The sequence below is a fragment of the Marmota monax genome, unplaced genomic scaffold (assembly GCF_021218885.2).
Source record: "Marmota monax isolate L192 unplaced genomic scaffold, Marmota_monax_Labrador192_F-V1.1 WCK01_AAM20220418_F8-fsc00395, whole genome shotgun sequence".
NCBI classification, from domain to species: domain Eukaryota; kingdom Metazoa; phylum Chordata; class Mammalia; order Rodentia; family Sciuridae; genus Marmota; species Marmota monax.
Window position 1 is genome coordinate 357,766 of NW_026693011.1, and position 10,813 is coordinate 368,578.

Here is a 10,813-nt window from a genome sequence, read left to right on the forward strand (position 1 = left end):
TGCATCCAGTCTCCCTGCTGGTGCTGATGTGTCCTGGATTACAGGACATTTAGAAGATGAGGAAGGCTGTACCTATGTCACACAACCAACATGACAGTGTCACAAGATCTCCAGGAACAGATGGATCATGTCACAGTAGCAGGCAGTGGGAGAGAAAGCAGTGTGCTGGACTCAGAACTGAGCACTCAGCACCCAGAGCCTGAGAGGGTGTGGTGAGTGAGACTGGGCACCAGGAAGGGAGCAGGGTCCTGAGAAAGGTGCTGGGCTCAGGAGGGTGGGCTCCCCCTCTGACAGCCTTCCAGCTCCCTGAAACCACCTGCTCTCCTCTCACAGGTAAAGCTCCACCTGGGTTCAAGACAGGGACACATCTCAGGAGCACAGAGGACCTGGGCAGCCTGACCTCAGCCTCTCCAGATATCAGAAGAGCCTCACCCACATGCAAATCCCTCCTCCTGCTCTGGGTTCAAAGGCCCTCTGGGCTGTGGGAGCTCCCAGCTCTCTGCTCACACAGGGCTGAGGTCTCTGGGAAGGCAGGTGTGGTCTAGAAGATGAGGCTGCTGGGTCTTGTCCTGTGCCTGGTCACAGCTCCCCAAGGTGAGTGTCCCCAGTGTCAATGTGGATCCATGGGGAGCTTTTGACTGCTGGTGACTGACAGGATGTGACTGTCCTTGTCCCCAGGTGTCCTGTGCCAGGTGCAGCTGCAGGAGTCAGGACCTGGCCTGGTGAAGCCCTCGCAGACCCTGTCCCTCACCTGTGCTGTCTCTGGTTACTCCATCACCATTGGTTACTGCTGGAACTGGATCCGGCAGCCCCCAGGGAAGGGGCTAGAGTGGATAGGGTGCATAAGTTATAGTGGTAATACTAACTACAGCCCATCCCTCAAGAGCCGAGTGTCCATCTCCAGAGACACGTCCAAGAACCAGTTCTCCCTGCAGCTGAGCTCTTTGACCTCTGAGGACATGGCCACCTATTACTGTGCCAGAGCCACTTTGCGGGGACCTCAGTGTGAGCCCAGACACAAACCTCCTGCAGGGAGCCCAGGGCCAGCAGGGGGCGCTCAGCACACAGGAGCTCAGGTCAGCCCAGGAGCAGGTGCAGAGGAGGAGGGAACTTGACCCCAGTCCTGAGCCTCCTCACCAAGCAGCTCCTCCTGAGAGCCCCAGCCATGGGGGTCCTAGAGAAGCCTCCTCCCCTGGACACCCCTCATTTCTCTCCAGGTGAGATGTGTCAGGAGTGCTCTGCTTCAGCAGCGGCTGCACAGTCTCCTCTCTAGCTGAGGCTTTCTGTGCAATGACAGGCACTGCTCAGGGCCATCACGTGAGCCCTGTGGATAGTTCATGGCTTGGGCAACTCCCTCCACTCTCAGAAGGGTCTGGATGTTCTCCTGCCCAGTGTCCCTCCCAATCCAGTGTTCCCTGTGACCTTCCTGTGACTGATCTGTGCACTTGGCACATGTAGAGGTCATAGCCCACATTGTTCCTGAGCCATCCAGCCACAGGGGACCTTTGACAATGACAAGGCACAGTCTGTCTTGTCACAGGTTAATGAACAGACGGTCATGGCACCATGTAGGTGATAGAGACCATGGATGCAGCTGATAGTGTAAAGCCACCGTCAGCAGGCACAACAAGGTTTCCTCTGTCCCCAAACATAAGCAGGACTGAGCTGAGGGATGCCGACAGGAAGCCCTGAACCTGGTCTAAATGCACCGAACGTGTGTATTCAGAGTGAACTTTGGTGTATGTGAGCTCTAACCTCATGATGAGACTCTGTGACACCAAAACTCCAACCCATGGCCCCAAAGGGCACAGGTGCCCATTCCTCATGCAGCTGTGTGGCCTGTGGACAGGGGTGACCTGAGGAAGGTCTTGGAGGGAAAGGGGCTCCCTTGGCACAGACTCCCAGGAGGGTGGTCAGCTCTGCATGGACTGTGGGAGCTGCAAGTTGGCTCTGCCATTGGCCTCAGGACCCATAGACATGCTGTGCCCAGGACCACTCTGACCCCAACAAGGTTGGGAGCTGATGGTGTCAGTGCTGAAATCAAAGGGGACTGGTGGTTTCATGTCTTCCCACAGCTGCTGTGTTCTTAGGACCATCTGGGATGTAAACATTGCCACTGCTCATCCTCACCCAGACTGGAGCAGACCCTCAGGACAGGGTGGGCACTGATGTGAGCAGGGACAGAGCCCAGGTGTCCCTGTCTGTGACCCTGCAATGCAGCCACAGGGGCTGGAAACCCAGGCAGGCTCCACGCTGCCTCTCCCCAGCAGCCAGGTGTCCTGGGGCTTCTCAGGCTCAGGGTCAGCTCATAGTGAGATGGGGTCAGTGTGGTCCTGGGCACAGCGTTTCTTCTGGGGCCTGAGGCCAGTGGCAGAGCTGACCTGAATAGCAGACCATCCTTACCACTGGGTCCTTGCCCAGGGTGCCCCTTTCTCTTGAAGACCTTGCTTAGGTCACCCCTGTCCACAGGCCCTGCACAGCTGCATGAGGAGTGGGTGTGTCCACCATATGGAGCCCTCTGTTTGAGGTGTGGTGTCACAGAGCCTCATCATGAGGGATAGACAGCTCACAAACACCAAGGTTCACTCTGAATACACACATTTCTGTACATTTCAATAAAGTTTATGGTTTTCTGTCACCCTTTTTCTGTGTAGTACATAGATATTCATGTCAGGTAATTCCTTGTTGTGGGAGCTGTCCTGTGATGGTTGGAGGTATGGCAGCCTCATTGGTCAATAAAAACTAGAAGCCAGGAAAATCCATCCCTCCTTCACAGGTGAAAACAACTCTCTGCACACATTGCAAATGGTCCCCAGGGGTGGAAAGTTCTGGCAGTAGGTGGGCTCCAGTGAGAACTTTGTTCTGTGACCTGATCCAGCACAGGAAGGTCACTGGGTGGAGGGGGAAAGGGAAGGAATCATGGGAAGGGGACTGGGAATCATCTGAACAGGCAGGGAGTGAGACATGGCATCAGGAGTGTGTAAAGTTCAGCTGGTGTGGGGAGCTCACCTGTAGACCCTGGGACACTTCGGGCTGAGGGAGGAGAATCATAACTTCAAGGTCAGCCTGGGCATCTTTGGGAGAACCTGTCTCCAAATAAGACACATAAAACCTAGAATGGACGTCAAGGGTGGAGCACCCTGGATTCAATCCCCAATAAGGAAATGAAAGATCCATACAGTTCACTTTAAAGGTGCTGTTCAGGAAATGTCCCTGAAAATTCATCTCCATCTGCAAAATTGCCTGGTCTGTGCTGAGAGAATTCCAGACAAGCAAGACCTAGAAAAGAATCACCTCACAGAGGGTCTGGCAGAGGAGGGACCTCGAGAATCTGCAGGCAAGGTGGAGTCAGGAGGTGCTGGGTGGGCAGGGACCTCAGGGCCTGAGCTGAGCTGCTCCCTCCTCCCTCTGCACCTGCTCCTGGCTGACCTGAGCTCCTGTGTGCTGCGCGCCCCCTGCTGGCCCTGGGTGCCCTGCAGGGAGGTTTGTGTCTGGGCTCTCACTGAGGTCCCCTCACTGTGTCTCTGGCACAGTAATAGGTGGCTGTGTCCTCAGCTCTCAGACTGCTCATTTGCAGGTACAGGGTGTTCTTGGAGTTGTCTCTGGAGATGGTGAATCGGCCCTTCACAGAGTCGGCATAGTTTATGGTACCACTGTTATAACTAATGAATGAGATCCACTCCAGCCCCTTCCCTGGAGCCTGGCGGACCCAGCTCATCCAGTAGTCACTGAAGGTGAATCCAGAGGCTGCACAGGAGAGTCACAGGGAACCACCAGGCTGCACCAGGCCTCCCCCAGACTCCACCAGCTGCACCTCACACTGGACACCTGCAAACACAGAGGCACCTGGTCAGGACACTGTCACTCATCCACTCTTCCTCTCACTCCTGTCCACTCACACACTCAGGATCTCTGGTTCTCCATTCATTGCCTTTGAAAACAGCCACCAGGAAAACCCAGCTGAGCACACTCTTCATGGTGAGCAGCTGTGTCCAGTCCTGATCCCTGAGTGGGCTGAGCTGGGAGTCCAGGGCTGGGCTCCTGTGCAGAGCTGCAGGGTCAGGTGGGCTGGTTTTCATGAGCAGAGGGGAGCCCTATTTGCATGTCCTCCTGCTATATAGCAGCTCTGGGTGGAGGCCTCCTAGAGGAGCATTTAGGGTAGAGGTGAGCATCAGGTGCAGTTAGGAGCACACAGCAGCATTTTGGAAAGTAAAACTGCTTTTGTGTATTTTTCTGTTCTGCCCACATCATCCATTAACGTGTTTTCCACATCTACATAATCATGACAGAGGGATCAGGGTCAATTCCATGATACAGTTATGAAATCACACAGAAGCTTGAGTGGTGATGCACTGTGCCCAACAGCCCATATCTGGCAGGAGGGATTTGAGTATTTAGGCTTCTGCTCTTACCCTGGACAGTTTTGGTCCCCTGAACCTCCTACAACTCACAGGTGGACACACATCATGAGGTCCTCAGAGCCCTGTTTTGTCAATGATCCCACACTTGGTGGGAGCTGGGCTCACTCAGGCTGCAGCAGACTGTGGCTGGACAATGTCAAGGGCACAGGTGAGGCCCTGGCGTGTGACCCCCTGACTGATGTCAGGCCATGTGCAGGACAGGGAGGGGCAGAGAGGGGCAGTGCAGGCAGAGCTGGTGCTTTGCACTTTGGCCAGGAGAGCAGCACACTTGTGGTGCTGCCCAGGAGCTGTGGCCAGGAGGGGGAGGCCAGCAGCTCCACTGAGAGCAGCCCAGGTCTTTCACCAAGAGGATGGAGGGTGTTTCAGGATCCCAGGGATCAACAAGGCCCAGCTTCCCCAGCTCAGAGGCAGAGATGAGGATCTGAAAGACCCTCCAGGGCAGGGCCTGTGGGAGAGAGCTCTGGGCTCCTGACCCAGGACTGCCCAGGGCATGGTTTCCCCTGTTCAGCCAGCAAGGGGCTCAGAGGTTCCCAGCCCTGGTTCAAGGGAGGCCAGGACCTGCTCCCTGCTGAGGGTGACCTTGTCCTCAGCCACACCATGCTGGCTTTGCAGGTGGCAGACTGTGAGAGCTACAGGGTCAGGGAGGGGTTACATGAGTACTTGAAAGGAAGTGCTGGGAGGTCAGATGGGGTCAGGGTCAGTGTCCCTGCTGGAAGGCCTGGTAGGTGATGCATGGGGCTGTGAGATGGAGCCAGGGCTGCTGAGGAGACCCCAGGATCAGAGGATCCAGCAGTGAGCAGCCCTTGCCCAGGAAGCTGCAGGCCAGGCTCACTAAGAGGGAGTCCAGAGGGTATGTCCAGCTGGGCTGTGTGGTGGGATTGCTGAGAGCCCTCCATAAAACTTAGGAGAATGGAAGCCCTCTTTGATCTTAAGGCCCACTGTATGGTTTTCCTGAATCATTTTGTCTTTGTACTGGACTCCTGGGTTCTGCTAAAGTATTTGTGCCTTGATGAATTTGAGGATGAGGACTGAATGTGTCTGCATTATGAGAAGGACCTGAGAGTTTTATTTCCAGGGATAGAATGATTAGGTGTGCATTATTGTCCTGCAGAATTCCATGTGATAAGGCTGTTCTGCAGCCCCTTAGGCTGTGGGGGACTGAGGACCCCTTAGGACTTGGGGATTCATGGAATTTATGCCAATCACTGTGGACATGCCCCGCAAGGGGACTGTCAGACCCCACAACTTCTTCCCTCCCTTTGGAGTCCTTCAAACTAGATGAGTGGCTGTCCCACAGTGGGCTCTCTGCATTGCCCCTGGCACACCCAGGAAAGGTGTGAATGCAGTGGACTCCGCTCTTCATGGACTAGAGCACTGGAAGTCATGAGCCAAAGGAAAGCTCCTCTTCATGTGTTGATGGCCTCAGGCACTTGCCACAGGGGTGCACAGCTGAGGAGCCCAATTTAGGTTACAGTGCTAGGAGAAAAGGCCAGGCCTGAAGGACAGCCTCTTCCTGGCTTCATTCTCCTGTCAATGTAAGAAGCTGGCCTCACAGGGGCAGAGCTGGACAGTGGCTGTGGTGATGAGCAAGGTCAGGAGAGGGAGGGGCGGGGACAAGAGGCACATGACCATGGCTGACACAGGAGCTCTTGTCTGTTGTCACCCAGAGGGTGGCTGTGGGCAGCACGCTTACCCTGCACACCCAAGAGAGCCAGCAGAAGGGATCAGGAGGGCTCTCCTCCCAGGACGGAGAGTGTGGGGTGATGGGTGGACCACGTGTCCTGAGCTGACCACAGGCCATGCTCAGGCACCCAGACCTCTGCTCCTGTCTCCCCAGGATGTGCAGCTGGTTTTTACAATCTAAAATGACAGGATTAGCCTCTTAATACACACACTCCTCTTGATGTTTCTTGACCTTCTCCTGGACCAGAGCACCCCTTGATGGCCCTGAGGTGGCAGCTGCTCCTGAGGTTTCTACTGGTCTGGAGCCCCCTGGTGGTCCTGAGCCTCCAGCTTGACCTGAGCTCCCCCTCCTTGTCCTGAACTCCCTAAGTGTCCTGCTGATTCTGAGATTCCCTGCTGCTCCTCAGCTCCCCCTGCTGGTCCTCAGTACCCACTGCTGGTCCTCAGCTCCCTGCTAGTCCTCAGCGCCCCCTGCTGGTCCTCAGCTCCCCCTGCTGCTCCTCAGCTCCCCCTGCTGCTCCTCAGCTCCCCCTGCTGGTCCTCAGCTCCCTGCTGGTCCTCAGCTCCCCCTGCTGCTCCTCAGCGCCCCCTGCTGCTCCTCAGCGCCCCCTGCTGGTCCTCAGCTCCCCCTGCTGCTCCTCAGCGCCCCATGCTGGTCCTCAGCTCCCTGCTGGTCCTCAGCTCCCCCTGCTGCTCCTCAGCGCCCCCTGCTGCTCCTCAGCGCCCCCTGCTGGTCCTCAGCTCCCTGCTGCTCCTCAGCTCCCCCTGCTGGTCCTCAGCTCCCTTCTGCTCCTCAGCTCCTTGCTGGTCCTCAGCGCCCCCTGCTGGTCCTCAGCTCCCTGCTGGTCCTCAGTACCCCCTGCTGGTCCTCAGCCCCCTGATGGTCCTCAGTGCCCCCTGCAGGCAGGTGAGTGACTGGGCTCACACTGAGTTCCCTCACTGGGTGTCTCCCCCTGGAATACACAGCCATATCCTCAGGTTTCATCGTATTGAGTGCTAATGAAACCTGGCTCTTGGAAATGGCCCTGGTGATGCTGACTGTATACCAGTGCAGGTCCCAACCCCAGCAGCTGCAATTGGCAAAGACACCTAAGTAAAAGCACCACACAGAGGGGGTGTTCCCTGCAGGAATGCACAGCCATGCAGAGGGAGGGCACAGGGGATCGCCTCCTGAGGGCCTTTGCCCTGCTCTGTCAGCATAAGCTCAGGACCATCAGGGAGCACTGATGACCAGTAAGGGACTCAAGGCCCGGTTAATGGTGTCTGCTTCAGCCAACATCCATCCTTCTAACCCACTCCAGGCCGTTCCCTGGAGCCTGGTGGATCCAGCTCACACATAGATGTGTAATGAGGATCCAGAGACAGCACAGGGAGGGACACGTGTGCAATGGCTTTACTCAGCCAGGTCCTGTCTCCAGGACTTCCATCTGGGACAGGACACCTGGGGACAAGGAGCATCACCTTGTGTCAATCACAACAGAAACTGCATATCCACATTGCTCTTCTGAAACTTCTGGACATTCACACAGGGGGTGGCCTCCTGTCCATCCTAGAGAGAATGTCTGCCTTGTGATGCTAAGAACACTCTGTAGGACCCTAAAGGACTCCTTCCTGCTGGTCCTCCTCCTGCCAGCCATCCAGGAATGGGGAGGCCCAGTGGTCAGGGCTGGCAGCACCACACAGAGGGGATGTTTCCTGCAGGAGTGCACAGCCATGGAGAGGGAGGACACAGGGGGTGGCCACATGAGGGCCTTTGCTCTGCTCTGTGAGCCACAGGAAGGTTCTGTATGGGTGGTGTGGTGTGCCTCTGTGGCTCTTGTAGTTTCTGGGGACAGCATGGTCAAGACACAGCTCACATCCTTGTTCCCCAGAGTCAGTGGGGTCACTGTATTCTGCATCACTCCTGCTTAAACCCCTCATGATGAAGCTGCTCACACCGCTGGGATGCCTGAGATTCTCAAGTTCTCAGAGGACGTCTGAGGCCTGCCTGTGTCTGTGCCTGCACAGCTGCTCCACAGGGACTCTGGGCCTCGGGTCACCTCCTACATTTCTCTCCCCCAGTCTCTCTCCCTCTATCCCAGAGCACTTAACACAACAGGAGTTACTTAATGTCCCCATCTGGTTTGTCAGGGGTAGGGTGGAAATCAGGAATTTTAGACTCTTCTAAGAATGACCAGGGGAGAGCTGGCTCTGCTGAGGTGCCCAGGGCAGGAGGGCAGCACTGAGCAGGACTTTGTGTCCACACAGAGACCAGATGCCTGTGGTGGCTGCTGTGACAGCACCAGCAGGGAGAGAGTCTGAGGTCATCAGCTGTGGGGCAGGACCTGGCCTGGGCTCCTGAGGCTGCAGAACCCCCTGTGGATGGTGAAGGGCTCTTGGCATAGAGCAGAGGCTGTGGAGGCTCCATCTGGGCAGAGGCACCCACAGGAGGAGAGCTAAGTGGGAACCCTCAGCACCCCATGCTGTGCCCTGGGGAGCAACACTTAAAAGAGGAGGATGGGGTCCCAGCCTTGAGCAGCTGCAGAACCACCTGTGGGAGAGGCCTGGAGAGCAGGGAGGTGGGAAGGACGTTCAGCCAGCTCAAGTGTGTTCAGGGACCAGGGACTCACCAGAGGGCAGCCTCCAGGGAGCACTGAGAGTGCAGGGGCCTCCCACAGGGGAAAGGCCCCAGGAATGGAGAGCATGTGGGCAGCTGCTCACCATCAGTCCAGCCTTTCACACTCCAGATAGAGCCCACTGGACAGGACACCCAGGTGTAGTGAATGTGGAAAGTCTTCAGCAGAAATGCCAATCACATTGCACACCTAAGCGTTCACACTGGAGACCAGCCTTTCCCATGCAGTGAATGTGGGGAGGGTTTCAGGCAAATCCCACACCTGCTCAGCACCACAGGCTCCATGGTGGAGAGAGGCCTGTGAGTGCAGTGATGTGGGAAACCCCTCAGCCAGCACTGACCTTCATCCAGCAGCAGAGTCCACATGAGAGAAACGTCCAGATGCTTCATATCTGGGAAGTCCTTCACCACACCCACCACCTTTTCACAACCTGGAGAGGACGGGAGCTCACAGGCATTGAGAGAGCAGTGAGTGTGGAGAAGACTCTAACCACTGCTCTGCTCTGCCTCAGCTGCACAAACGTCACAGCCTGAACAGGCCCTGGGAGGGCAGTGAGTGGACAGAGGCCTCAGCCAGTGGGGCCCCCTGTTCCACACCAGGATGTCCATGCTGCAGAGAGGCCCGAATGTTAGGGTCTGTAAACAAGTCAGGATGGCGCCTGGCATTTTGCCAAGGGAGTAGATTCTGAAGTAACACCAGGGAGCCATTAAGTGTGGAGATTCCTTATTGGTTGACTGCTGTATCTAGTTTATGTTAATTAAGATACGCTGTGTGTAATGTATATATACCCCTCCTGTCCTACAGTAAACGGGTCCCACTCCTGCTGTATCAATGTACACAAGTTGTTCGTCACACCCCGGTTATTTTGCTGCAGCAGAATTGCAGCACCCGAGCTGGGACCTGACTCAACTGTCAAGTTCTGAGTGTCACCCTCATGGTGGATCCAGGACTGGACCTCAGTCCTGCACACGGCACAGTGACCACAGGGAGGAACTGCTTTGATACTCAATGGATGTCTATCACTAGGTTAATGGAAAAGCAATAATAAGGATAACTATGATGCACTAATATTAACAAGGAAAATACATCACAAAAGCCAGGATCGATATTTTCAGAGAAGCCAAAGTTTAGTACAGAAAACTCCAGATGATTCCCTGGGAGAGGAATCCAGATGCAAGTAACCAGCTCTCAACCTCCCTCTGCACCTGCACCTGAGCTGACTCTTAGCTCCCTGTGTGCTGAGCGCCCCCTGCTGGACCTGGGCTCCCTGCAGGAGGTTTGTGTCTGGGCTCAGACTGAGGTCCCCTCACTGTGTCTCTAGCACAGTAATAGGTGGCAGTGTCCTCGACTCTCAGACTGCTCATTTGCAGGTACAGTGTGTTCTTGGAGTTGTCTCTGGAGATGGTGAATCGGCCCTTCACAGAGTTGGCATAGTTTATTGTATCACCATTCTTGTTAATTTCTCCGACCCACTCCAGCCCCTTCCCTGGAGCCTGGCGGACCCAGCTCATCCAGTAGTCACTGAAGGTGAATCCAGAGGCTGCACAGGAGAGTCGCAGGGAACCCCCAGGCTGCACCAGGCCTCCCCCAGACTCCACCAGCTGCACCTCACACTGGACACCTGCAAACACAGAGGCAGCCTGCTCAGGACACTGGCACTCATCCACTCTTTCTCTCACTCCTGTCCACTCACACACTCAGGATCTCTGGTTCTCCATTCATTACCTTTGAAAACAGCCACCAGGAACACCCAGCTGAGCACACTCTCCATGGTGAGCAGCTGTGTTCAGTCCTGATCACTGAGTGGGCTGAGCTGGGAGTCCAGGGTGGGCTCCTGTGCAGAGCTGCAGGGTCAGGTGGGCTGGTTTTCATGAGCAGAGGGAGGCCCTATTTGCATGTCCTCCTGCTATATAGCAGCTCTGGGTGGAGGCCCAGGTAGAGCAGCTCTGAGAGCCTGTGGTAGTGTTACTGCTGTTGACCGGTGACAAGTCCTTGCTTCCCCAATTTTGAAGAATAACACCAGAGAAGCATGCCGAGGCAAGTCAGAGTAGAAATTAGAAGTTTATTAAAGGACAGCAGAAAAGACTTCTCCCA

The 10,813-nt window shown here is 55.7% G+C and overlaps 1 protein-coding gene and 1 gene segment (V, D, J or C); one reads left to right on the plus strand and one right to left on the minus strand.

Annotated features, from left to right (window-relative positions):
* Positions 1 to 348: 348 nt before the first annotated feature.
* LOC124098400 (immunoglobulin heavy variable 4-38-2-like) lies at positions 349 to 1,273 on the plus strand. The segment is given in 3 exon segments: positions 349 to 594; positions 679 to 1,005; positions 1,218 to 1,273. Coding segments are annotated over 3 exon segments (429 nt in total).
* Positions 1,274 to 3,295: 2,022 nt separating this feature from the next.
* On the minus strand, positions 3,296 to 10,548 carry LOC124098401 (uncharacterized). The gene is made up of 5 exons (XM_046453259.2): positions 10,445 to 10,548; positions 9,978 to 10,340; positions 9,060 to 9,149; positions 3,518 to 3,747; positions 3,296 to 3,331 (listed from the first exon to the last, which is right to left on the minus strand). The coding sequence occupies exons 1-5, from the start codon at positions 10,488 to 10,490 to the stop codon at positions 3,296 to 3,298; spliced, it is 765 nt and encodes a 254-aa protein (XP_046309215.1). The 5' UTR covers positions 10,491 to 10,548.
* Positions 10,549 to 10,813: the final 265 nt, after the last annotated feature.

Bases quoted from the DNA above. Each gene is read 5' to 3' on its own strand.
- LOC124098401 (XM_046453259.2), bottom strand. From the start codon at position 10,490: ATGGAGAGTGTGCTCAGCTGGGTGTTCCTGGTGGCTGTTTTCAAAG. The intron at 3,748-9,059 runs GTCAGTGCTGGC...TCTCCTGTGCAG, and splicing joins GACTCTGCTGCTGGATGAAG to CCTCTGGATTCACCTTCAGT. The intron at 3,332-3,517 runs GTGAGGGGACCT...CCTTGCCTGCAG, and splicing joins ATTACTGTGCCAGAGACACA to ATTCTCGAGGTCCCTCCTCT.